This window comes from Pongo pygmaeus, chromosome 12 (genome assembly GCF_028885625.2).
Source record: "Pongo pygmaeus isolate AG05252 chromosome 12, NHGRI_mPonPyg2-v2.0_pri, whole genome shotgun sequence".
Lineage (NCBI taxonomy): Eukaryota > Metazoa > Chordata > Mammalia > Primates > Hominidae > Pongo > Pongo pygmaeus.
In genome coordinates this window covers 91,417,615-91,444,484 of record NC_072385.2, presented here as the reverse complement: position 1 = coordinate 91,444,484, position 26,870 = coordinate 91,417,615, and the positions used below count along the sequence as shown (strand labels likewise).

At 36.8% G+C, this 26,870-nt stretch overlaps 1 protein-coding gene across 5 annotated transcripts in view; it reads left to right on the top strand.

The window, feature by feature from the left end:
- Positions 1 to 26,870, top strand: part of EML4 (EMAP like 4) — a 162,741-nt gene that overhangs the window by 108,946 nt on the left and 26,925 nt on the right. For all 5 annotated transcript variants that reach the window (XM_054475189.2, XM_063648780.1, XM_063648781.1 and 2 more), the window contains 11 exons: positions 831 to 954; positions 2,809 to 2,958; positions 4,618 to 4,687; positions 6,243 to 6,353; positions 8,205 to 8,300; positions 15,085 to 15,219; positions 15,341 to 15,476; positions 21,178 to 21,329; positions 23,070 to 23,195; positions 23,281 to 23,412; positions 24,453 to 24,520. In XM_054475189.2, coding sequence (XP_054331164.1) covers positions 831 to 954; positions 2,809 to 2,958; positions 4,618 to 4,687; positions 6,243 to 6,353; positions 8,205 to 8,300; positions 15,085 to 15,219; positions 15,341 to 15,476; positions 21,178 to 21,329; positions 23,070 to 23,195; positions 23,281 to 23,412; positions 24,453 to 24,520 — 1,300 coding nt within the window. The remainder of the gene's footprint in view (positions 1 to 830; positions 955 to 2,808; positions 2,959 to 4,617; positions 4,688 to 6,242; positions 6,354 to 8,204; positions 8,301 to 15,084; positions 15,220 to 15,340; positions 15,477 to 21,177; positions 21,330 to 23,069; positions 23,196 to 23,280; positions 23,413 to 24,452; positions 24,521 to 26,870) is intronic.

Sequence of the window (26,870 nt, the reverse complement as noted above, 5' to 3'; positions counted from 1 at the left end):
ATATGGCTTGCAAATATTTTCTCCTGTTCTTTAGGTGGCCTTTTTATTGTTGATTGTTTCCTGGCATAAGAAAAACTTATGCTGTTTAACATCTGTAGGTTCATCCAGTAGTGTGGTAGACATGGTTGTTATCTATCCAGATAATCTCACTCTTCTTTTCAAGTGTTAGAAAAACTGCTGTCACAAAATTTTCTTTAGTGTTTTTCTACTCAGCCTTCCTGGACTTCTTGTAGAAATGTGTCAACTTAGATAAATTATATTTTAATTATGAAAAAATTATTCTCAGTTAAGGAAATGGCCATTGGTTTTTTTTTCCCTACAATGTTTTAGACTAGGACTTTATAGTATCACTTTGTTTTCTGTATGCTGTGTAATGTAGTTGGCCCTCTGTATCTATGGGTTCTACATCCACAGATTCAGCCAACCATGGGTTGAAAATATTTGGGGAAAAAAATTGTCTATTATAGTGAATATATGCAGACTTTTGTCATTATTTTCACAAACAATACAACAACTATTTACATAGCATTCACATCGTATTATGAGTAATCTAGAGATGATTTAAAATATACAGGTTATATGTGAATACTATGCCATTTTATATCGGGAAATTGAGCATCCATGGATTTTGGTATCTGAGGAAGGTGTTCCTAAAATCAATCCCCCATGGATACAGGATAACTATATAACAAAAACAATTGTATATAATGAGACTAAAACTTTGAAGTAGTCATTTTTGTCTTGTTTTTATTGTATCACGTTAATAATCCACTTTTGTATGACTATACAGAAAATACGTATGACTTAACTTTTGTCTTGTGTTTCAACAGAAGGAGAATATATTAAAATGTTTATGCGCGGTCGGCCAATTACCATGTTCATTCCTTCCGATGTTGACAACTATGATGACATCAGAACGGAACTGCCTCCTGAGAAGCTCAAACTGGAGTGGGCGTATCCTTCTCTACCGTGACAGCAAATTTGTTCGCTTTGTCTCTAGTTTGACAAATTAGTTAACCTATTCTCTGTCAAAATTGTCTTTATACAAAAAAAAAAAAAAAGGTAACAGCTACTTGAAAAATTAAAAAGGAAACATCAGGCCAGGCTCGGTGGTTCACGCTGGTAATCCCAGCACTTTGGGAGGCCAAGGCAGGCGGATCACAAAGTCAGGAGTTCAAGACCAGCCTAGCCAACATTGTGAAACCCCATCTCTACTAAAGATACAAAAAATTAGCCAGGTGTGGTGGCACATGCCTGTGATCCCAGCTACTCGGGAGGCTGAGGCAGGAGAATCACTTGAACCCGGGAGGCGGGGGTTGCAGTGAGCCAAGATCATGCCATTGCACTCCAGCCTGGGCGACAGGGGAAGACTCTGTCTCAGAAAAAAAAAAAAAAGGAGACGTTATCTCTAATTCTTTGCTGTTAGCAATTTAAAGCCATCAAAGTTTTTATCTTTGGAAAAGACAGTATTTTGTGAACATCGTGGCAGGTACTTGTGGTATGCTAGAAAAGGCACTAGACTGGAATTGGAAGACTAGTGTTTGAGTTTTGGCCCTGCCACTTACTCTCTGTGAACCTTAACTTTCTTTACTTATAAAAGGGGTTAATTAATAACCGATACCTCACAGGGGCTGTTGTAGGAATTAAATAAGAAAACATCAGTTAAGCATTTTGTAACCTCAAATTAACAAGGCTGATTCTAATTCAGAATTAACTTTTCAGCCAGACTTTTTTTAAGTGACTGTTAAAGGAGAGCTTTCCTAATTTCACCTAGAAATTTTCACTTCTCTTAGAACCTCCAAGAAACTCAGTGAAACAAAAGGAGTTGGTAGTTTGAACTCTGTTGTCTGCCTCCATTCTCCTGCACTTCCTCCCACGTCCCTTGAATTATTCCCTTCTTAGGCAGATATCAGCTTGGACACACTCACCAGTCCTTTAATTCTGTACAACATATTTTTAAGAAACATTCTGCCTACCAAATTGTTCCTGGCTATTACTTATTTATCATTTAGGTCCAGCATAAGTATCCCTTTTCCAGATAGGCCTTCTTTTGGTCCCTCCCTTCTCTCTTTTTCTCTCCATCTAAATTAGGTCCTCCATTTAGGCTTTCTCCTAGCAGTCTTTTTTTTTTTCCGCCACGATTTGTAATTTTTATATTTGGTGATTATTTTTTTTCTTTGCCAGAGGATAAGCTCCAGAGACATAGGCCCTACATTTTTTTTTGTTCAGAACTGAATGTTCACCATTATGCCTGATACACATTAGGATTTCAATATATATTTGTCTGGTAAATGAGGAAACTAAGATTTAAACATACTAAAAGAGTCAGGTTACACTAGGGATAATGGCAGGATATGAGTTTTCCTTTTTTTGGGCGGAGGGTTGGGGGTGGGCGGCAACAGGGTCTCTGTGGCCCAAGCTGGAGTGCAGTAGCACGATCATGGCTCACTGCAGCCTTGACCTGACCTCCTGGGCTCAAGTGATTCTCCCACCTCAGACTCCCAAGTAGCTGGGACTACAGGCACAGGCCGCCATGCCTGGCTGATTTTTTTTATTTTCTGTCGAGATGGGGTCTCACTGTTGCCCACACTACTCTCAAACTCCTGGGCTGAAGTGATCCTCCCACGTTGGCCTCCTGAAGGGCTAGGATTACAGGTGTGAGCACTCTGCCCGTCCAGGACATGAGCTTTCTAGTTCTAGGTTCAGTCTTCTTCATTGTACCTTCCTAATTCCGTAAGTATCCATGAAAAATCTATTAACAACTTGAAAGCTGTGTTTATTTAAAACCTTGACTCTTTTTCTTAAAAGATACGGTTATCGAGGAAAGGACTGTAGAGCTAATGTTTACCTTCTTCCGACTGGGGAAATAGTTTATTTCATTGCATCAGTGGTAGTACTATTTAATTATGAGGAGAGAACTCAACGACACTACCTGGGTCATACAGACTGTGTGAAATGGTTGGTATCATTTAACATTGGTTCATTTTTGTTCTTTCAGGCCCTCATTTTGTATTTTTTAAATTTGGGTTTTATTGAAAGTGATTTCTTGTGGAAAGCTCAGAATGTAAAAATATTATGGGTCATCTGTTGAATATATTTTAAAAAGAAAAAAAGGACTTTCGGCCTCCAAAATGGTGGTGTGGTATCAGCAGCAACAAAACACATCCTCCATAAATCATGATTGGAACCTCTTCTGCTTTCTCAGATGTTGTACAGTCCTTCTCTTCTCTGGTCTGTAGTATGAAACATATATGGGACAGACTGGACATTTTCAGGTTTCTGAAAGCAATTATTGGTTACTTGATATTTATTGAGGATTTGTCCTATATAGATAAATTTTAGACTTGAAGCTTTATTCTTTTGGGAAGAAAGAAATCTAGCTGAATAAGGATCATAAGTATGCCATAGGATGTCAGACTACAAATGTGAGAACTCCTTTTAAATGCTTTTAAATTATTTTGTTACTTTTTAGTTAAATGCAATTATTTATTGTTTATTAATATTTTCCAACTTTTATTTTTTATTTATTACCGTTTTCCCCACTTAGATCCAAGGACTGACTGGATGTTTTCCAACATTTAAAAGCTTTTATGTCTATACTATTCTGGCACCTGTATCTTTATCCAGAAAAAAATTAATAGATGACTGTTAGAATGTTATATAGAACTGAACTTTTGGAGTTGATTAAAATGTTGCCTTTTACACTTGCAGAATAATGTATGTACAAAACTATTTACTGCAGCATTGTTTGTGATAAAGATTAGAAACAGCCTAAGTATTTTTCAGCTGCGGACTACTGGTGAGGTTGTAGTGTACCTATAGGTCACCATGTAGCTGTAAAGAATGAGGAAGCACTTTATGTATTAATATGTAAATATCGCTCTGATGTATTCTTAAGTACAAATATTTAAGAGCAAGAGAATGTTCACAGTGTTCAACCGTTGTTGAAAGAGTCTAGATATGGACATAAAGATGTCTTTTTCAGAAATTTGCTAGTCACTCGTATACGTACTATGAGTAATTTAGGCACATATGCTACACTACTTCCCACTTCTATTTAAAAATTCCTTGCCTCAGTTTGACTTACAAGAATTTAGCACTAAGAACTAATTAAAGGATTGAAGGCACTGTGTGTGAAGATGCTCATTGCTGTTTTCTTTTGTTGAAAAGTAAGAAATGGCCTAAAAGATGGAAGAGTTGTCAAGTCAGCATGTATGAGGATTATGTAGCAAAAGGAAAAAATGCTTGTACTTTAACAGATTAAAATTACACAGCACAATATTGCATCTTCACTATAATAAAGTCATGTGATTTGTATGCCAATGTGCATGGACTAGAAAGGAACTTCAACAAATGAAAAGTTTGTTAGCATGCCACAGTTGTAAATATTTTCTTTGAACTTAGTGTTTCATTAATCTGTGCAGCTTAACAAGTAAAAAGTACAGCTGAAAATTCAGAAATCTTCAGATATTTGATGTTTGTTTGATTTGCTGAAGAAAACAGATAAACGTGTTTTTTAATGATTAAAAACTGCTTATTTGAAAAATGTCAATACAAAGGTATTCTGTTGTTTCATGTTTCCTGTGTTTAAAATCATTCTTAATACTGCTTTTTTAGCCTTGCTATACATCCTGACAAAATTAGGATTGCAACTGGACAGATAGCTGGCGTGGATAAAGATGGAAGGGTGAGTGGCATAATGTTACGCATTCTGTACCTAGAGACATTGCTGTTAGAGTGGAATCTATTTTAATTTTAACCACAACTCATTTGTTTTATTCTTTTAAAATTTAAGTACTGAGGAATTTCTAGTATAAGCATGGAAAAAACATTAGGATATAAGAACACTTTAAAAGACAGAGTCATACTAATAAATTTTGTTTCTAAAAAACAAGTGTTCTCCCTTAAGAAACTATTTACTGTAAAAATGGGAAAACTGATACACTTATTACATTTTCTTTATATAAAATAACGTATAAAATAACCAGTGTCTGCCAGAAGGTACTGCAGTTTCCTTTAGTTGATGAACCTGTTGATTCTTATTTACTTACTTACTTAATTAATTATTTATTTATAGGGGTGGAATCTCACTTTGTTGCCCAGGCTGGGCTCAAGCTCCTGGGCTCAAGTGATCCTCCAGCCTTGGCCTCTTGAGTGAGTAGCTGGACTACAGGTGTGTGCCACCATGCCCGGCTAACTCTTGATTTTATGTGTGACTAGAACTGATACAACTTAAAGAGTTTCAGTTACTATTTAATATTATTCAGTTGGTTTGTATAACAAATACCTTATTTCTAAGGATCAACAGTGAATATTAATGGTGACTGAGTAACGTATGTATGACTATACTCATGACATTCTCAGGCTTCAATTTCTTTAAAGAAGAGGAGTAGAAGGTTTCTACTGGATAACTTCTAAGACCCCTTCCAGTTTCAAATGCTATTTAAGGGCTGTTTAGCAGTTTATTGGACATTGATAAAAAGTGTTATTTTCTCAGGAATGAAGATTAGTAATACTAAAAGCAAAGTATCTAGAGCAAATTTGCCTGGATTAGAATCCTGGCTCCACTATTTTTTTTCTTTTTTTCTTGAGACGGAGTCTTGCTCTGTCTCCCGGGCTGGAGTGCAGTGGCGCAATCTTGGCTCACTGCAACTTCTGTCTCCCAGGTTCAAGCGATTCACCTGCCTCAGCCTCCTGAGTAGCTGGGACTACAGGCGCATACTACCATGCCTGGCTAATTTTTTGTATTTTTAATAGAGATGGGGTTTCACTCTGTTAGCCAGGACGGTCTTAATCTCCTGACCTTGTGATCTGCCTGCCTCGGCCTCCCAAAGTGCTGATTACAGGTGTGGGCCCCCGACCCTGGCCGACTCAACCTTTTAATAGTGGTATCACTTTGGGCAAGTTATTTAAATCTCTGTATTCCAATTTCCTCATCTGTTAAATGATAATTATAATAGTGTACCTATAGTGCATAGGATTAAAGGAATTAATATGTGTCATACTTAGAATAGTATGTGTCACATAGTAAATACACAAGTTATTTGCTGCTATTGTTTTCTTATTTTCACAGTATAAGAAAATACCTACTTAAGATTCATTTGGAGGCATGTCTAAATCTAGTAATTTATTAGAAGATTATCCATCCCTATTACTTTTTTAAATGGCATTAGTTCTGTGTGCTATTGGTGTTTATTTGCATCCACCTGTCCAGTTAGCTCTGCTTTCTTGTGTTTTTGCAGCCTCTACAACCCCACGTCAGAGTGTGGGATTCTGTTACTCTATCCACTCTGCAGATTATTGGACTTGGCACTTTTGAGCGTGGAGTAGGATGCCTGGATTTTTCAAAAGCAGTAAGTAACAATTTTTAGAGAAGTAAGCAAGCTGAACAAAAAAGCAGGAAAGAAGTTAAGCTCAGTTTTGTGTTTATGTGTCCATGAAGTGATAATCCTGAATTGAAAAATGAGATGCTAGCTATCGCTAACATATTAGCTATTGCTAAATGGCTAGCATTTCGACCTAAGTGCTAAAGTACTTTGGTTTAGTTAGGATGCAAGATATTTTACTTTAATTTTTCTTGTAATTATGCTGCCTTGAGGTAGAGCTCCCATGTAGTAGCAGGAAGTGGTTAGAGGAATATATACAAAGCATAGTACAATTTCAGACAAGCAATAGGATGTATTTTTGCCTTACCTTGAATCATAGAAAAGATCTATTTTATTTTAAAAATTCACAGGAAACTTGGCCAATTTTGTACAGATATTGGCTTTTCTTGGTGTCATATTTGAGCAGCAGAAACAATCAGACCTTTGTATTTCCTGAAGTCCTGAATTATCTTGGTTTTGAATTGATGACAACATGGGTATAAAATTTTCCCCAGCAGTCTTTTCTAAGTGTTGAGGCTTTATTCTGAGGGTAAAATAAGACAAGATCTTACTCATTTAAACATTCTGTTTTTTTCTTGAATTGTATGTAATTATGATTATAAAGTATACAGGCAACCTTCTACATCTTAGGATACATACATTTTTAATTTCAAAGATAAATACCCCTGTAGATTTTATGTGACCTCAGTTATATATTCATATTATCTCTTTAGTTCTTAGCCATTGGCAACTGTATTCTGGATTATGGGAGTTTTGTGGGACATGGAGGAAGGGACACTTTTAGAGCAGAAAGATAAATTTTAGTGAATTTAGGAACTTTGCTAGCTTGAAGGCACTGAATGTCAAGGGTCCAACAAGTCAGGAATTGGGAGAAAGACATTTAGAAAAGGCGATAAGAGGTCATAAAGGCAATACTTCTGCTACTTTATTTTCTCCCATAAATCTCTATAGTAGGAACTGTTGTCAGATTGTTGATAACCATTGTTACGGTGTTCAGACCATCTTGAATTGCCTCATAACTGTCTTTTCTAATTCAGATAATATTCCAATTTAGGCTAAGAGGAAGATAAAGAGGAGAAGAGAGTAAGCTCTGCCCTTCCTCAGTGCCTCTCACTCTTCACTACAATGTTTCTCTGTTCCATAACATTGTAAAGCATATTTCACAAATGATACTATTTTAAAAAAGCATTTAATATCATCTATAGTTATTTTTCTTAAACTGGGATACTTAAAATACGTGAATGAGAATGGTTTCAGAAAAATAGGAAATTTCATTATAAAAAAGGAATTTCATTATAATTTTACTTAGGTTGTTTATTCAAGTTAATGTAAGTCAGGTGTCTCACAGAAAACTGAAATCAGCAAACTCTAAAATAGCCCTGAATTTTAGCTTATTCTGTCAAACTGTCAAAATTTAGTGAGGAACAAAGTTATGAAATTGTGTACATTTCTTCTTGCCTACCACAAGGAAAAATACCTTAATACAGGCAGCAAGAAGGAAGCATAAGATGCAGAAGGGACTAGGACAGCCTCAAAATTAGTCACTATCTCTGAATAATAGGAGTGACTAGATGGCAAGTGGAAATCAACCTGGAGGGATGAGGGGATTTAAATAGAATATTTTTTTAAAAGAATCTTTATATTTTTGAGGAAAATACAATTGTAGTAAATAGTGTATTCATTATGTTTCAAAGAGCGATGAGTTTAAAGGATTTTGGGTTATCTTACTATTAGCAGTTTTAATAATATGGTATTTCTTTCTTAGAATGTTAGCCCTATCAGTGAATTTTAAAATGCCTCTAATTGACTTTTCTTTAGGATTCAGGTGTTCATTTATGTGTTATTGATGACTCCAATGAGCATATGCTTACTGTATGGGACTGGCAGAAAAAAGCAAAAGGAGCAGAAATAAAGGTAAATTTTTAGAAAACTGAGTATTATCTTTTAGAGTACATTACTTGTTTTGCAGGTATTTGGAACTATATTGGTATTAGAACTATCTATTCTTAAGTCCCAAAAGCAGATCTACTAGCCAAATTCGGCAAATTTAGTGATTTGTCATAATCCTTAAGATATTAACACTATAGTTACACAAGATAAAATAGTCAAGCAACTTGAAGCAATTTCAATATTTCAGACATTACTATAGTCCTGAAATGCCAGAGTAGATGGATGTGTGATCTCAAAATTAAGACCAAACACTCTTCTTGGTTTTCTTCTTTAATAAAACATGTAATTTCATTCTATCTTTAAAGCTTTAGAAATCTAGAGGAAAAATTCAGTAGGAATATGACTGATGTAACTGAAGGGCTTATGATAAGTTTTTTAGTCTTAATTGTGTTTGTAGGATTATTTTAGAAAATTCAATAGCATTTATAATTGCTATAATTGCATTATAACTCTTTACAGTACAAGGGTTGATCTCTGTGTGGATCAAGCTGTACATTGCAAGAGAAGAATGTAAAATGCATTGAAGCTGTGTTTATATGAGCCAGAAATGGACTTCTCCCTCTGACAGGCTCTTAAAAAGATTCAAAGTGATAGAATGGCTTTAAAAAGTCTGTGTAATATTTGCCATACTCTTAAATAACATCACATTTCTCTCCAACTCCTCTCTTAACAGTTTTGTTTTGAGTAAGCTTCAAGCTTTTAGCTTGTTGAGCAAAAAGATTATATGATGTTTTACTTAACATTTTGAAAGAAGTAGATTTGATTGTACTTAAAAGGAATATAAGTTGTCAGAAAACCTCAAACTTTAAAAAACATAAATGAAGATGTAGATTGACTTCCAGTTATTCAGAGTAATTTAACATTGAAACATAGGGAAGTTGCATGAAAATGAAATATATCAATTTTGATTCTTCGTAGTGTAAGGTTTACCAGATGAAGTCTTGTGGTTTTCCTCCTACTGGTGATTTCTTGATCTCCTTTCCAGGACTTTAAATGTTGGTGTTCTTCAGAGTTTTATTCCAGATGCTCCACTGATACTATATGCTGCTCCCATGGCCTCATTTTCTATCTGCTGAGTCCCGTATCAGTTATCTCCAGCCCAGATCTCTAACAGGTTTAACTCATATTTCTAGTTGCATCCTAGACATCTTTATTTGAATGTCCTCTACCACAAATGAAAATCAGCGTGTTCAAATCTGTACATAATCATCTTTCCTAGCCCCCAACCACCAGTTTCATCCCTTAGTGACTGACACCGCATTTCACCTAGCTACCTAAGCTAGAAACTTGGACATCATTCATGGGTCTTTTTACCTCACTTCTCACATCCAGGTAGTCAGGAATTTCTCTAAACACCATGTCCCAAATATCTGCATTATAGCACTTTCTAGTACAAGCGACTGCAAAACAATTGAAATTAACTTAATCTGGCCAGGATAGTCACTCACACCTGTAATCTCAGCACTTTAGGAGACCAAAGTGGGTAGATAATTAGATGTCAGGAGTTCAAGACCACTCCGGCCAACATGGTGAAACCCCATCTCTACTAAAAATACAAAAAAAAAAAAAAAAAAGCCGGATGTGGTGGCAGGTGCTTGTAACCTCAGCTACCCTGGCGGCTGAGGCAGGAGAATTGCTTGAACCCTGGAGGCAGAGGTTGCAGTGAGCCGAGATCGCCCCATTGCACTCCAGCCTGGGTGACAGAGCAAGACTTCGTCTCAAAAAATAATAAAAATAAAGTTAACTTAATCAAAACAGAGGATGTATTGACTCCTGTTTAGGGAGGAAGAGAAAACTTCTAGTAAAGGTCAGAGGGAGATTTTGACTCAGAAATGACTTGCTTCAGGGGCCGGATTATGGGTTGACTGTCTCTCCTCTTCTCCCTGTCTTGACCTTATTCTGTTCTACTGTAGATGAGCTCCATCGTTGCTTAAGTCACAAGGATTTGGGGAGTTGATATATAACTTTTTAATTTATGTAAGTTTAAAATTCAGTAAGGCGAGGGCAGCCCAGATGACCCGAGCTTGCAGGACCTCTCATGAAAAAAATAAAAAATTAACATTAAAATTCAATAAGGGCCTGGGTGCTGTGGCTCACGCCTATAATCCGAGTACTTTGGGAGGCCAAGGCAGGAGGATCGCTTGAGTCCAGAAGTTCGAGACCAGCCTGGGCAAACATAGTGAGACCTTGTCTCTACCAAAAAAAAAATAGCAGGGTATGGTGGTGCACATTTGTAGTTCTAGCTGTTTGGGAGGCTGAGGTGGAAGGATCAATTGAGCCCGGAAGATTGAGGCTGCAGTGAGCTGAGATTGTGCCACTGCACTCCAGCGAGGGCAACAGAGCGAGACCCTGTCTCAAAAAAAAATTTTTTTAATTTTCAAAATAAAAATAAAATTCAGTAAGGCAACTTAAAAACCTTACAGAAATTAAAGAGGAGGGATGTTACATAATCATGGATAGGAGACAATAAAGATGTCACTTTTGCATATTGAGCTATACATTCAGCATAGTCAAAACTCAGCTTTCATAGGAGTTGACAAACTGAATATATGTGGAAATATGAAGGGGAAGGAATAGGGAATAGTCAAGACAATTGTGAAGAAAAAGAATAAGGTCAAAGCACATAAAATATAAAATATCAAGACTTACGTAATTAAGACATTGTGATACAAACATAGATCAGTGGAAGAGAATATAGAAACAGGTTACACAAATCAGTTGCTTGACTTATGCCAAAGGTGGCGATGCAGTAGGCACAGAATAATGTTTTCAGTGAATGGTGCTGGATTAACTGGATACGCATATGAAAAAAAAAAAATTACCTTGACCCCTACCTCATAGCATTCAGAAAAATCAGTTTTAGATGGATTATGCATCTTAGCATGAAAGGTAAGAAACAGTAAAGCTTTTAGAAGAAATACAGAATACCTGTGTAAGTAGATTTCTTAAGGCATATAAAGTACTAACCATAATGGGAGAAAAAGATAAATCATATTAAAAACTTCTCTTTATCAAGACACCTTTTTTTTTTTTTTTTTTTTTTGAGACAGTCTCATTCTGTCACCCAGGCTGGAGTGCAGTGGCATGATCTTGGCTCAATGCTGCAGCCTCCGCCTCCTGGGTTCAAGTGATTCTCCCGCCTCAGCTTCCTGAGTAGCTGGGATTACAGGCGTGTGCCACCATGCCCAGCTAATTTTTATATTTTTTTAATAGAGTCAGAGTTTCACCATGTTGGTCAGGCTGGTCTCAAACTCCTGATCTCAAGTGATCCTCCCATCTCAGCCTCCCAGAGTGCTGGGATTACAGGTGTGAGCCACCACGCCCCGCCTATCAAGACACCTTTAAGAGTGTGAGAAAATATTTGTGATACATACTTCCAACAAAACACTCATATTCTGAATATATAAGCATCTATAGTTCAGTAAGAAAAAGAGTTTTTTAAACAGCAAAAGACTTCCGGCACTACATAAAACAGGGTGTCCAGGTGATTAATAAGCATATGTAAAGGTACACAACCTCATTAATTATCAAAGAAATTAAAATTAAAACCCAAGTGCAATACCACTATGCACCTACCAAAATATCTTACATGAAAAAGACAAAAATACTAAGGTTGGTGAGGAGGCAAAGTAACTGGAACTCTCACACAGTGCTGCTGGTCATATAAGTTGATAATAGCCATATTATCTCTTCAGTTCTTAGGCGTTGGCAACTGTATTCTGAATTATGGGAGTTTTGTGGGACATGGAGGAAGGGACACTTTTAGAGCAGAAAGATAAATTTTAGTGAATTTAGGAACTTTGTGAATTGTTCCTTAGTGAATTTAGGAACAGTTTAGTGAATTTCAGAACACTATTTGACATAACCTAAAGTCGAACATATGCATGCCTCTGGCGCAAATTTTTCATCTCCGCAGAAATATATGCATGTGTTTGCTACAAGGCAAATAGCAGTGCTGTTTATGGTAGCCAAAAACATGGAAACTACCCTGCCCATCAGCAGGAGAATGGATAAGTCAATAATGTGATATTTCCATACAAAAGAATGCAGTAGAGCAAATAGAATGAACAAGGTACAACTATATGCACCAACACAAATGGATCTTACAAATGAAATGTTAACAAAATAACCCAGACATGAAGGAATGCATTGTGTATAATTCCATTTGAATGAAACAGAGAAAAATAATCTTTGCTGCTAAGAGGTCAGGATAATGGTTAAATAGGGGAAAGGGATAGTGACTGGAAAGGGGATCTAGGGTATTTATGGAATGTTAGTAATGTTTTGTTTCTTGTTCTGAATGCTGAATAGCGATGTTTTCAATTTATAAAACTTAATTGAGCTATGTACTTAAAATCTGTGTGCATATATATATATATAATATATATCAATAAAAAGTTAAAAGGATATATCCTGTAAGGCAATACTCATACGCAAAGTGATTTAAACTCATAGAGTTCTTCAGTTTATATCTTCACTGTCTTATCACTAGCATGATGGGTATGCTGGGAATATTTGTAGTTAGTTTTACAACCCTTTGATCATCTTAATTTGGCCTAAGATTTAACTGTCATGTAGTTTTGATTTGTCTGAGTGAGAAGTAAAGACTGTTCAGTCAATCTTTAAACTTTACTTAGACTTGCTAAATATGTATATAGTTCTATACTACTCAATCACTGTGGAAAATTATATAACAAGCAAGATGTGCTGTACTTTATCTTCAACTTTTTTTTTTTTCTTTTTTTGGTCAGGGTCTCACGCTTCACCCAGGCTGGAGTGCAGTGGCTTACTCACAGCTCACTGCAACCTCAAACTCCTGGGCTCAAATGAATCCTCCAGCCTCGGCCTCCCAAGTAGCTAAGACTACAGCGCGCGCCGCCATGCCGGCTAATTTACTTTTCGTAGAGACAGGTCTCACTATGTGTTGCACAGGCTGATCGATCTCTAACTCCTGGCCTCAGCAGTCCTCCCACCTTGGCCACCCAAAGCATTGGGATTACAGGCATAAGCCACAACACCTGGCCTAGATTAGATTTTATTAGTTGAATTTTATTTATGTGCTTATGCAAAGGCCCTTAAGCCCAAATGTTAAGTAACAGAAATGTAAAACTCATGGAAATATTGGAACTATGGGGGAAAAAAAAAGAATTTACAACAGCGCTTTCAAGTGTCATTTTATTAGTATAACATAAAATTTATTATTTTTAACACGGTTCATAAGACTATCATCTTTATCATGGTTTTGTTTTGTTTTGAGACAGTTTCACTGTGTCACCCAGGCTGGAGCGCAGTGGTGCAATCTCAGCTCACTGCAGTCCCTGCCTCCGGGGTTCAAGCAGTTCTCTGCCTCAGCCTCCCAAGTAGCTGGGATAAAGGCGCCCACCACCACGCCCGGCTAATTTTTTGTATTTTTAGTAGAGACGGGGTTTCACCAATTTGGCCAGGCTGATCTTGAACTCCTGACCTCGTGATCCACCCGCCTCAGCCTCCCAAGGTGTTGGGATTACAGGCATGAGCCACCACGCCCGGCCCATGTTGTTTTGCCAAAAGGAAATGCTTCCGTACACGTAAAGTTCTTTGCTAAGTTAAAAAGTGGACATTAATGATCACCCTGTAAATAAACACTAGCTAATAATAAGTAGCTTTACAGGCATGTAGGTAGGTTTCACCTCACTGTTAAGTTTGAGTAGATGATTTTACTATAAAGTAACAATTTAGTGAGAATTATGATTTACTGAAATTATAGAAATACACTGTTTTAGAATAATATCCTCAATTGAAATCATTTTAATGAAAAAACTAGTAATTTCTTCTTGAGTGTCATGCTTGTATTCTTCCTAGTCCACCATAAATCTTTTAAATTTAATGCCTGTCTTTGCTAGATTTTTTGAGGAAAAAGAGCATAAAAGCTCTCTGGGAATGTTTTTGTTTTAATTTCTGTAGGAATCAGTAGTGACCATTCTAAATCTACTTTTTAAAGGTTCAGCCTGAAGGTCATATCTCTAAATTAATCCTAATCTCTAAACATTTTGTTGAGGCTGGGCGCAATGGCTCATGCCTGTAATCCCAGCACTTTGGGAGGCTGAGGTGGGCGGATGACTTGAGGTCAGGAGTTTGAGCCCAGCCTAGCCAACATGGTAAAACCATGTCTCTACTGAAAATACAAAACTTAGCTGGGCATGGTGGCGGGCGCCTGTGGTCCCAGCTACTGGGGAGGCTAAGGCAGGAGAATCACTTGAACTCCGGAGGCAGAGGTTGCCGTGAGCCGAGATCACTCCATTTGCACTCTAGCCGGAGTGACAGAGCAAGACTACATCTAAAAAAAAAAAAAAAACATTGTTGCGTGAATGAATGCTCCATAATAATAGTACAAAGAAAGATAAGACTTTCTTTTTTTTTTCTTTTAATACGAATAGCAGTGTCTTGAAGAAAGAATGTACATTGCTCTTAAATTTGATAGTTTTAAGTGTACTTTTCTGGCATGTGCAAGAAGTTAAAGGTATTCATATAAGTGTCTTTCTAATGCAAAGTTTTTATAAATAGCATAAAAGGTTATATAATAATACAAGGACATCAAATTTACATCATCCCAAAAATACATTATCAAAATTTTTCAGGAAAATTATCTTAGAAGAGGCATTTTCTCAAAATCTTTCCATACCATTAATTGTAAGTAGCAGTAATTGAATTGATACTTGAAGGAGATAACGATATACATTCATCTAAAGCTTTATTTCCCTTTTCATAGACAACAAATGAAGTTGTTTTGGCTGTGGAGTTTCACCCAACAGATGCAAATACCATAATTACATGCGGTAAATCTCATATTTTCTTCTGGACCTGGAGTGGCAATTCACTAACAAGAAAACAGGGAATTTTTGGGGTAAGAATCAGATTATTTTAATGTCATTAGGTTTATAAAACTTTAATTTTTTAAATTGTTTAATAAGCATCAAGTTGTCATGGCAAAAAGAAAATTGAAAATTTTCATTGTTTCCTTGTAGAAATATGAAAAGCCAAAATTTGTGCAGTGTTTAGCATTCTTGGGGAATGGAGATGTTCTTACTGGAGACTCAGGTGGAGTCATGCTTATATGGAGCAAAACTACTGTAGAGCCCACACCTGGAAAAGGACCTAAAGGTACAGTATTCTTATATTAAACTCATTTCTTATAATTCTCACATAGTGCTCTTTCAGTCCCATCTCTTAGACCAGGAGAGAGCTGCAGTGTAACAATATGAGCAAGTCAGCAACATACCTTTTGTTTTCAGCATTCTTCATAATCTTTTTTTAATGAAATTATTTATCCAGTTATTTGTTAAGCTTATATAACCCACATTTGACTATAATGAACCATTCCCTTTAGGAAGTTAATAATTAGAAATGATATGGATATATGTTAGTTTAAAAAGTATAAAGGCTCACTTTCCCCTGAGCTGGTTCTGGGATATCTGTTAGGGCAGAATGCATGGCCATGTGATAAAATGGGAGAGGAGAGAAAAAAGGAATAAACTCATAGTTCAATCCACTTCTCCTTTTTCTTTTCCTCACTGCAGCCCTTCTTCCCAACCTTAGTGTAGGGGTCCTTGGCATCCATTCAGCTTTACCTCAAATCAGTTTTTCTAAAAAACACAGATTTATTTTATTCTTAAGTTTTATTTGCACCCAAATATACAGGTCCTCTTTGCCCTTTTCTATGGTAAATGAAAAAACTTAGAGGAAGGACATGGAAAATAACCTTTTTAAAACCCCGTTTTTCCTTACTATTTAAGAATAATCAAACTTTGAAAAAAATGTTCAGAGTACCGTGTACTTCCTTCAGAGTAGGAGGTTCTAAGAGAAAAATTGGAGACCTGGTTTTAAAACCAGTGGGCCAGAAGAGAGAGATTTTTAGCAGCAACAGGTGGTAACAGTAGAAATAGAACTAGCTAGGTCATCCAGTCCTTGATAATTCACCAAAAAAAAAGTAAGAAAGGAGGTAATGGGGAAATCACCCTGAGTTTTCTGAGCCATTTCCCCTGGGGATTGGCAGGGCAACATGTCCTTTCTCTTGTTCATTTGCCTCCCCTAAACACACTGGAACAATTCCTTACCTCTCTCTCTCTGGAGTCCTTGCATCAGACCATGAAAATCACCATAAGTGATTTATGAATAAGGGAATCCCTGTTCATGTGCTCAGAAAGACCTGATTTACTATCTGCCTTCCCCAATAAGCTTTCCCTGGGCTAGCACAGTGTCTGGCATTTGCTATTAGCTGTTTGAAAACTATTTATCAAACATTAAGGAAATAACTTTCATCTTAACTTTGGGTATCAATGTAGGAGTAAACGTTGAGTAGTATTGATGAAAGCACTGTTTTCACCGAAATGTGGAATTTAAATTTCACATTACTATTTTCTTATGACTGCACAGAGTTTTATACTGTATTTTTTAGGACAGATATTCAGATGCTCCTTGACTTCTGGGTGGCATTATATCCCGATAAATCTATCATAATGTCAAAAAATAATAAATTGAACCATCATAAGTCAGGGACCATCTGTACTAAATTAATGTTTTAATTAAATGTTTTTCAAATCCATTCACCTGAATTTCTAAGCTTGGCAGTTGAATTGAATTAGACATATTAAGAAGTTTAAAACAAGAAGCCTTAAATTGTATTACCGTTGACTCGTATCTCAGTCATTGGCCATATATTCTTAGCCTCTTTCGTTCAGTTTAGGTTCAAAATTTACATGCAAGAAGAATGGCAGTGGGTTGAGGGTTCTTAAAAAATAGAGTTACAACAACAATATATTATCAACTACTTTTCCCATTTATTTCTCTTTTCTTTTTTTCTTATTTTTCTTTCCTGGGCACATTTACTTAGTATCAGAAATGCCAGGAACAGCATAGTGTATTAAAAGAGTGACTTTTAAATTGTTCACGAATCTCCAACACTGAGCAGAATTTGTGTATAAATATACCCTTTTGTTAGCCTTAATATTTGTGTTCAGGTTGGGGACAGGAAGAAGAGGTTCAGAGGTTTTTATTTTGGTCTTTGAAAAATTTGTGGCTTAACCTCTGCACATATGCACAAACAGGAAACAGGAAATCCAATCTTGTAAATTGCTGGGCACATGAAATGGCCTGTGTTGTACTTTGCCACATGACTAACCCTATTATGGGCAAAGTTGCTAAGAATTTGAGGTTTTCAATTGGCTGGGAAGAATTTGGTGAGTGCAGTGAAATAAATGGAAGTCCAGACCAGAATAAGTGCCCACAGTTTCCATTTTTTAATTCTTGCCCCCAGATTTCAGTAGATCCAATTTACATATTCCCAACTATGACATTTCTGCACCTGTGGCAGTCTTACCAACCAAAATTTGAGTGTACTGTGACATCCTTCTGATAAAAGGAGATTTTTGGATGGCAGAAGTATAATTTCACAACTAATCCTTTTATTTTTGTAATAGGAGACAAACCAAAACTGTACTTTATGTCTTAAAAGTGCTCTTATATATTTTTTTCTTGTTTCCAAACCATTTCTTCCTTAAACATGAATTAATGGGAATCTTCAAAGTAATTAATATTTTCTGTTTCTTAAGTAGGTATGAGATATTCGTTATTTATTTCCTACACATATGAAATAGATTGAAATTATTCTTATGCAAAATAATTTGTAATCTTTTAAGTGGGTAAGTGGAAGTTGAGAGTATCTACAGAACCATTAAAATGTTCACCATTCTTAAGTCTTGCAAAGGAGCTAAGAAACACTGCCATTTTATGTGTTCTCCAAATAATCAAATGGGCCCAGTTGCTAAGAATACAACATAAATTTCAAAGTCTCCCTAATATTTGATTCTTTAAACAGGCACAGAAAGCCTTCCAGACATCTTTATTTGGCAGGCAGTGTAAACTTGCTTTTTATGGAAGCTTTGTGTCTATTAGAGATGAGAAGAAAGGATGAGATTTGTGATTAAGTTTGGATGGGCGTGACCATATGAGTAAGCCTGAAGGCAGAGTAGGTTTTTTTAATTCAAGGATAATTATTTTCCTTGGCAGGGATTTCAAACATCATTTGGCAACTGGAATATCAGAAATACAGGCCCATAAGAAAGACATCTTTGGCTATAAATTTGTTTTATAGGTAAATACTATATAAAGGAAACTCTGATAATTTGTTTAAATTGGAAACACTAAATTTTTTAAGCTAAATCAATCCTAGGTCCACCTCAGGAAATAACTTTCCTGGGGTGAGAAGGACTCACTGACTTGATCACTATATAGAGTGTTTTTATTTCTGATGAAGCATTTTTTTCTTCATTTTTTTTTCCCAGTTTTCCATCATTCTGGGAGGATTTTAAGTGTTTAACAAGGTTTTCGTCATGTTTAGAAATACGGAAAGCAGACTTAAACGGAAAGCATACAAAAACTTTATTTTCTTACATTCTGATAGAGAACTATGAAACTCCCACACCTCTGCTTTTTGTGTTTTCTTACATGATACCTTCAGGCTACTCTTGTTAGTTTGACCATGCATAGGGAAATAAGCCTAAAATTTGCTTTTCTCTATTTTTAATATCCAAATAAAGCCAGTAGTACTCTCAGAAAATTCTCATCTCTCAGGTGTCCTCTCTCTCGTGGTAACATCAGAACAGAGATAGATACTTGTCTGCCTATCCCACTGAACACAGTTGTGTTGTTCAATTTTTAAGGTATTTTTAGATGATAAATGTTGATGTAAGTGGAGACAGTTGACCTGAACAGCAAGTTTGTTGGAGTTCTACTTCCAGCTCTACTGAATTGGGCAAGCTCTCCTCCAAATCAAGCAAGCCCTTTCCTGTGTCCCTGCCATATATACCCATCTATTAAGTATTTGTACCACTAGCATACTCAAACTGAGACAGAATTTTTTTTAGGATGCCAAAGCCTTAGAAATTTTAGTCAATTTGTTAAGTATAATAGCAGCTCAAATAGATGAGTAAAAAAGAACAACCTCAGTAACAGCTTCAAGATATAATTCACATACCATGAAATCTACCCTGTTGAAGTATGCCTTTAAGTTCAGTGGTTTTTAGTATATTTACAAGGTTGTGCAGCCATCACCACTATCTAACCTAAGGACATTTTCATCACCCCAAAAAGAAAGCCTGTACCCATTAGTAGTCACTTTCTATTTCTCCCTCCCCTCAGCCCCTAGGTAACCACCAATTTCCTTTAGGTCTCTATAGATTTACTTGTTTGGGACATTTCATATAAATGAAGTCATACAATGTGTGGTCTTTTATGACTTGCTTCTTTCACTTAGGTTTTTTTGGTTTGTTTTGTTTGTTTTTTGAGACGGAGTTTCACTCTTGTTGCCCGGGCTGGAGTGCAGTGGTGCAATTTCGGCTCACTGAACCTCCGTCTCCCAGGTTCAAGCAATTCTCCTGCCTCGGCCTCCCAAGTAGCTGGGATTACAGGCATGTGCCATCATGCCCGGCTAATTTTGTATTTTTAGTAGAGACGGCGTTTTGCCATGTTGGCCAGGTTGGTTTCAAACCCCTGACCTCAGGTGATCCACCCACCTCGGCCTCCCAAAGTGCTGGGATTACAGGTGTGAGCCATGGCACCCAGCCTTCACTTAGCATTATGTTTTTAAGATTCATCCATGTGGTGGTAGCATGTGTCAATACCTCATTCCTTTTTATGGCTGAGTAATATCACATTGTATAGACATACTGTTTTTAAAATCTATTCATCAGTTGAGGAACAGTTTTAGAAAATGAATAGTTGTTAAACCTGAATTTTTTCAAGAGGACTAAGGGCTATTTATTGACTTACTTTGGCCATATTTCAATAAGGTTGTACCTTCCCATTTTGAACCTGGTAACTAATTCTGTAGGACATCATTTTCCAAAAAGCTTTACTCTTGCTCTGCTAGCCTGTCTAGCTAAAGAGCTTCTCTACTAAGGCGTTTATGAATACCAAAGAAAAAGGTATGAGTACTATCGTCTTATTCTCACCCTTAAAAGGGGGCAAAATATAATTAAAAAACCACATGTGTTTGCCTAAAAGACCTTTTATGTACCCCCTTGGTCGCTCCCTGGGTACTTAACAAAGTGTGCTATGGGCATACAAGAAAACCGGGCTGTTATTTAGCCATCACATTGGTACAGCTGAATCAATTTTTAAATACTGAAATTATTCTCTGCTAGTAGGTCAAAAGCCATCACTGCAAATATCCATTGCCTACCTTTGTCCCAATAGCTTCCATAGTGCCCCCATATCTCAGCAAATAAAGGGGAGTAATCCTTGGCACAGCAGAAGGCCTCTGGCTTAACAATGGTTGTAAAACGTTAGACGTTGTGACTGTTACCTCAGAAGGTCAACAAAGATGTTTTTGCAAAGTTAAACATCAAGGTGGGAGACTTGAGTCTAGTCACAGCTTTGTTATTAGCTAACTATGGTATCCCCTAAGCTGCTCCTGTACCTTGTGTCTTGAGCTCTAATATCAGAAGAGTAACACCTACCCTAGCTACCATATAAGATGATTATGAGAGATAGTAAAGTTCTGAAACCTATACTATATCCCCTTTCGTCTGTGGATTTACCACTACTTTTGCTTTGGTTTTTTGTAGGAAAATATTTTTAAATATTTTCAGAGTAAATAAATATTGACATAAATGCAAAAGATTGTATTATACCCTAAACTTTACTACCTGCTTTGCACAGAAGACTTGCTGAAAATAGGTTTTTGATTGCGTCATATGAACTTTCTGATCATTAACTCTAGTTCTACTGAAGTTTTCTTCCAAATAGACACTAAAATCTGATGAAAAGTATTATCACTAGTGTTTTTGTTTTTCCCTCATATTAGGTGTATATCAAATCAGCAAACAAATCAAAGCTCATGATGGCAGTGTGTTCACACTTTGTCAGATGAGAAATGGGATGTTATTAACTGGAGGAGGGAAAGACAGAAAAATAATTCTGTGGGATCATGATCTGAATCCTGAAAGAGAAATAGAGGTAAGGATGGAAACGGAATATAAAAATATTAAATACTCTAAACTCAGGTATTTTGTCCCACATTAAGATAACTTATACTGTTCTGGCAAACTTATTAAATTCTTATAATTTCATTTCCTTCCCTCAAGAAAGGAGTTTGTTGTTGCCTTTAAGATAACTTTTTTCGAAAAAAAAAAAGACCATTAAACAAAATAATTTGAAAGAATATTTTTAAAGATTATTTTAAAGATTAGGTAGAATAATTTGCCTGTTAAAACCAGAGCAAATGTCACAAAATTTAATTTTTCTCCTCTTTTTTGGTGATTTATATTTTGGATTTATGCTTAGTGTTTTTTTTTTTCTACATGTAGCATTCTTTCCAGAGAAAATCTTCTGGAAAATCCTCTTAAAAAGAGGATCCTGATAGTACTGCTCTTGGATTTTATTTCTAAGAAGATGGATAATAAAGAGTTGCTTAATCGCAACCTTCAGTTCATACTGAAAATGCAACTTCCATCACTATTTTCTTCACAGATAACTCATATCCTTTGTTATTAAAAGCTATACAATCTAGTTCACTCCTTCCTTTCCCATTTCTAATGTAAATTTGGATTACTCTTAGAGTTCAGTTATTTGTATTTTTAGGAGTAATTTTAGATCCCACTTGATAAAGTGGGATTTATAATTTCATTATTCCAGAATCATTCTTTGAGATTATTATTAAATGTATTAACACAGCATTCACTGAGATTGTTCCATGTATTGCATTAAATGAAATTGCTCTCCCAAGGAATCCTATTATTATACTTTACAATATATTGTTTTTTAATTTACAAAGAACTTCCACATTACATTTTTTTAATTGACACATTGTAATTGAACATATTTATGGGATACAATCTGATGTTTTGATGCAGATATGCTGTATAGTAATCCAGTCAGGGTAGTTAGTATGTCTGTTGCCTCATGCATTTATCATTTTTTTGTGGTGAGAATATTTTTATATTTTGATCCTTACAACAATCAAGAGTAGGTAGGGCATGTATTATTATCCTTATATTACAGAAAATGTTTCTCAGGCTAAGTAACTTACCCAAAGTAATGTAACTAATGTAACTAATAAGTAACAAAACCCGACCACATTCTTCATGTGATTTCATGTGATCTAATAGAACTTACTTCTTTTTGCCTTTTATTTATTTTTTTTTGACAGAGTCTTGCTGTGTCGCCCCGGCTGGAATACAGTGGCCCAGTCTTGGCTAACTGCAACCTCTGCCTCCCGGGTTCAAGCAATTCTCCTGCCTCAGCCTCCTGAGTAGCTGGGATTATAGGCGCCCGCCACCACACCTGGCTAATTTTTGTATTTTTAGTAGAGACGGGGTTTCACCATGTTGGCCAGGCTGGTCTCGAACTCCTGACCTCAGATGATCCACCCGCATTGGCCTCCAAATGTGCTGGGATTACAGGTGTGAGCCACCATGCCCAGCCTTTTTTCCCTATTCTTAACCCTTAACTCCCAAAGTCATATAAAATGTACATTTAAAATTAACTGAAGCAAAGAATGTTGATAATTATTATAACTTCTGTATAATAAAATGTAATTGTCTGGACAAATAAATTATTAGTAGTACGAGATTACCATATTCAAATTTGGGCTTTCATCATAATTACCTCATAATTGCTTACAGCTATAAATGCAGGCTTCGAGTAGTAATTAATGCATATTAGTATGTATGTGGTGACTTTACACTTTTTTTCTAGGTTCCTGATCAGTATGGCACAATCAGAGCTGTAGCAGAAGGAAAGGCAGATCAATTTTTAGTAGGCACATCACGAAACTTTATTTTACGGGGAACATTTAATGATGGCTTCCAAATAGAAGTACAGGTAGGCTATGTGATATTAACCATTAACTGAATTTTTTTTATGATATTCTTTGGTTCTTATAACAATGAGTGTCTTTCATTTTCAGGGTCATACAGATGAGCTTTGGGGTCTTGCCACACATCCCTTCAAAGATTTGCTCTTGACATGTGCTCAGGACAGGCAGGTGTGCCTGTGGAACTCAATGGAACACAGGCTGGAATGGACCAGGCTGGTAGATGTGAGTGAAGCAGGATGTGATTATTAACCTCCCCACAGAAACTCCTCACACTGGCAGTTGAGAGCAGCAAAGTAAAAAGGACTAAGTGTTGATTCAAACCAAATGTAAACATACGGTTTAGTAATAGAGGGTGGAGGTAAGAGTGTAAGTGTTTAGTCTTAAAGTGTGAACATGAACCGATTTTAAAGAAGTAAGTTAGGCCGGGCGAGGTGGCTCACGCCTGTAATCCCAGCACTTTGAGAGGCCGAGGCGGGCAGATCACGAGGTCAGGAGATTGAGACCATCCTGGCTAACATGGTGAAACCCTGTCTCTAGTAAAAATACAAAAAATTAGCCAGTCGTGGTGGTGAGCGCCTGTAGTCCCAGCTACTTGGGAGGCTGAGGCAGGAGAATGGCATGAACCCGGGAGGCGGAGCTTGCAGTGAGCCGAGATCACGCCACTGCACCCCAGCCTGGGCAACAGAGCGAGACTCCGTCTCAAAAAATAAAAAATAAAAGAAGTAAGTTAGCAGCGTAAAAGCTCAATTTGTCCATCAGCTTCAGTAGTAAAATCATAAAGATTTCACATATCTACATAGCATTAATATGGAAATATTCGTGCCTCAGGTGGCATTGCAGTTGGATTCAGTAAGTGCTGCTCACTAACAGGCTCTACTGTCTTCTTTCTGGGTGGTCTCTTACTGTATTTTCTCTCTACCCAACCCAGATATCCACCTTCTCTAGCCCAAAAGGTGTATATAAGTTCTTTGTGGATGCTAAAGAACTGTATCAGTGTTTGTTGTTATTATCCTTATTATTGTTCCACTCCCTAGCCACAAGCTGGTTGTCCCTTTCCCTCACCACTCTGCCAGCATATCCCCTTCATGCTCTGAAATTCTTTTTCCTCTCATATCTGTGTGGTATTTCTCATTAGCTACATAGTTGATTGAAATTTTATGTTTGTATGAAACAGGTTATTTTCAGATGTTTTTGCCACTGTCCCCTTAGATCTAGGGAGACTTTCTCATATATTGCCCAACAGCTGTCTGTCTCTTTTCTAGGAACCAGGACACTGTGCAGATTTTCATCCAAGTGGCACAGTGGTGGCCATAGGAACGCACTCAGGCAGGTAGGGTCTTTAAGTGAGCTGAGTAATCTGAAGTGGTGGGATGTTTAAATGCTATTCAGGAATGTTCTCAATCTGATCTGGAGAATTAATCTCTTAAGTGGCACACTAATATGCTTGTTGTTCTTATCCGTTTTGTATATTCATACAATTCAATTATTTATTGAGCACCTGCCTGTTGGTACATGCTATTGTGTGTATTCAGAATACATCAGAAAACAAAACAAAAATTCCTGCCCTGTGAAGCCCACATTTTAGTGGGTATGGGACAGAATAAAAAATAAGTCCTGATGCAGCCAGGCACAGTAATCCCAGCACTTTGGGAGGCCAAGGTGGGCAGATCACCTGAGGTCAGGAGTTCGAAACCAGCCTGGCCAATGTGGCGAAACCCCATCGCTACTAAAAACACAAAAATTAGGCGTAGTGGCGCACATCTGTAATCCCAGCTATTCGGGAGGCTGAGGCAGGAGAATCAGTTGAACCTGGGAGACAGAGGTTGCAGTGAGCCGAGATTGTGCCACTGCACTCCAGCATGGGCAACAGAGCAAGACTCCATCTCAAAAATAAAATAATAATAAAATAAGGCGAGTTGCAGTAGCCCACGCCAGTAATTCCAGTGCTTTGGGAGGCTGAGGCAGGAAGATCGCTTGAGGCCAGGAGTTTGAGACCAGCCTGGGTGAGACCCCATCTCTACAAAAAAATAAAAAATAAAAATAAACATTATCACGAATTATATTAGAAAATGTTAAGAACCATGTGAGGATAGGGAAAATGATGGGATATTAAGAGGGAGTGCAGTTGCAAAATGATAGAGTAGTCATTATAGGCTTCATTGAAAAGGAGTTGCAGATTTGACTTTTCCTTTGTGAAATTAGAACAGTCAGAAAATTTCTCTCCATCTTTTATGCAGGGGAAGGATTTGAAGCTGATGTAACACCATTGAGCATTTATAAGTTGTTTGTGCTATACCTTTTGCCATCCTGTCTTTTTTTAAATGCTACGCAGATATATAATAAAGATATATTTTCTAAAATAATTTAAGACCTGTCTTGCAGACCTTGTGTAGTACCTTTCTAAGGTTAACGTTTATGATTTATATATCTTTAATTGACTCAACTTTATTGCCTCTGCTAGTAAGTAGTCCTCCTCACATTTTTTAAGGAGACAAAGAAAAACATGAAGTCAATTTTCCCAAAATTAAACTCATTAAAAAATGTGGAATGCTGATTTTTAATGGGGTGAGACTATTGTGAACATGCTTATATAAATATTTTTGTTTCTATATAAGACTTAAATACTTTAAACCAACTAATTCATTTAATTCTAACTAAATTTAGTCATTTAGAGGGGTTTTTTTATAGCAATTTTTTCTTCTGGCTGTTAGATACAAATTAACACCTGAAATGTGAAAACATTCCAATTTCTTCTTACATATAGTGCTGCAGAATCTTTCAGAATAATGGAGAAATAGGTCTTTAAAGATAATTGAATTATGAATGTGAAACTAGAGATGCTATTGAGTGAAATCATTGAATTTTAGAATTAGGCTGCTCGAGAGAGCAATTGGTGATACCTTGCAAATATAGAAGGCTAGCTCAGATCTTCCCCAAAACACATGTTAGTAATAGATCGTTATGAGGTTTAAAAGCACTTAGACTTGGACATTTGTCCATTTGGACCGAGTTTGGCCCATTCTCTTTGAGAAAGACACATGACAGGTCACTGTAGGATTTGGAGGAAATTATTTTCTTCAACCAAAAAAAATTGTTGTTAAGCACATAGGAAACCATCTGAGGTGTAGTGCTGATCTAGTTTTCAGAAAACCACAAAGGAATTCACTTCAGATCTTTATTTTTGGCAGCTAAACAGATATCACAAATGCTAAAGTCCTTGAAATAATAAAAGTAAGAGATATCATTTATTCAGTGTCTGATGACCTTGTGCTAAATGCTTTTTTTTTTTTTTTTTTTTTTTTTTTTGAGATAGAGTCTCACTCTGTCATCCAAGCTGGAGTGCAGTGGCACGATCTCGGCTCACTGCAAGTTCTGCTTCCCAGGTTCATGCCATTCTCCTGCCTCAGCCTCCCAAGTAGCTGGGACTACAGGCGCCCCACCACCACACCCAGCTAATTTTTTTTTTTTTTTTGGTGTTTTTAGTAGCGACAGAGTTTCACCATGTTAGCCAGGATGGTCTCAATCTGACCTCGTGATCCGCCCGCCTCAGCCTCCCAAAGTGCTAGGATTACAGGTGTGAGCCTCTGCGCCTGGCTGCTAAATTCTTTTTATATGTTACTCTTAATCTTCACAAGAATGTAACAAAGTGTTTATTAATATCATGATTGCACAGACAGGAA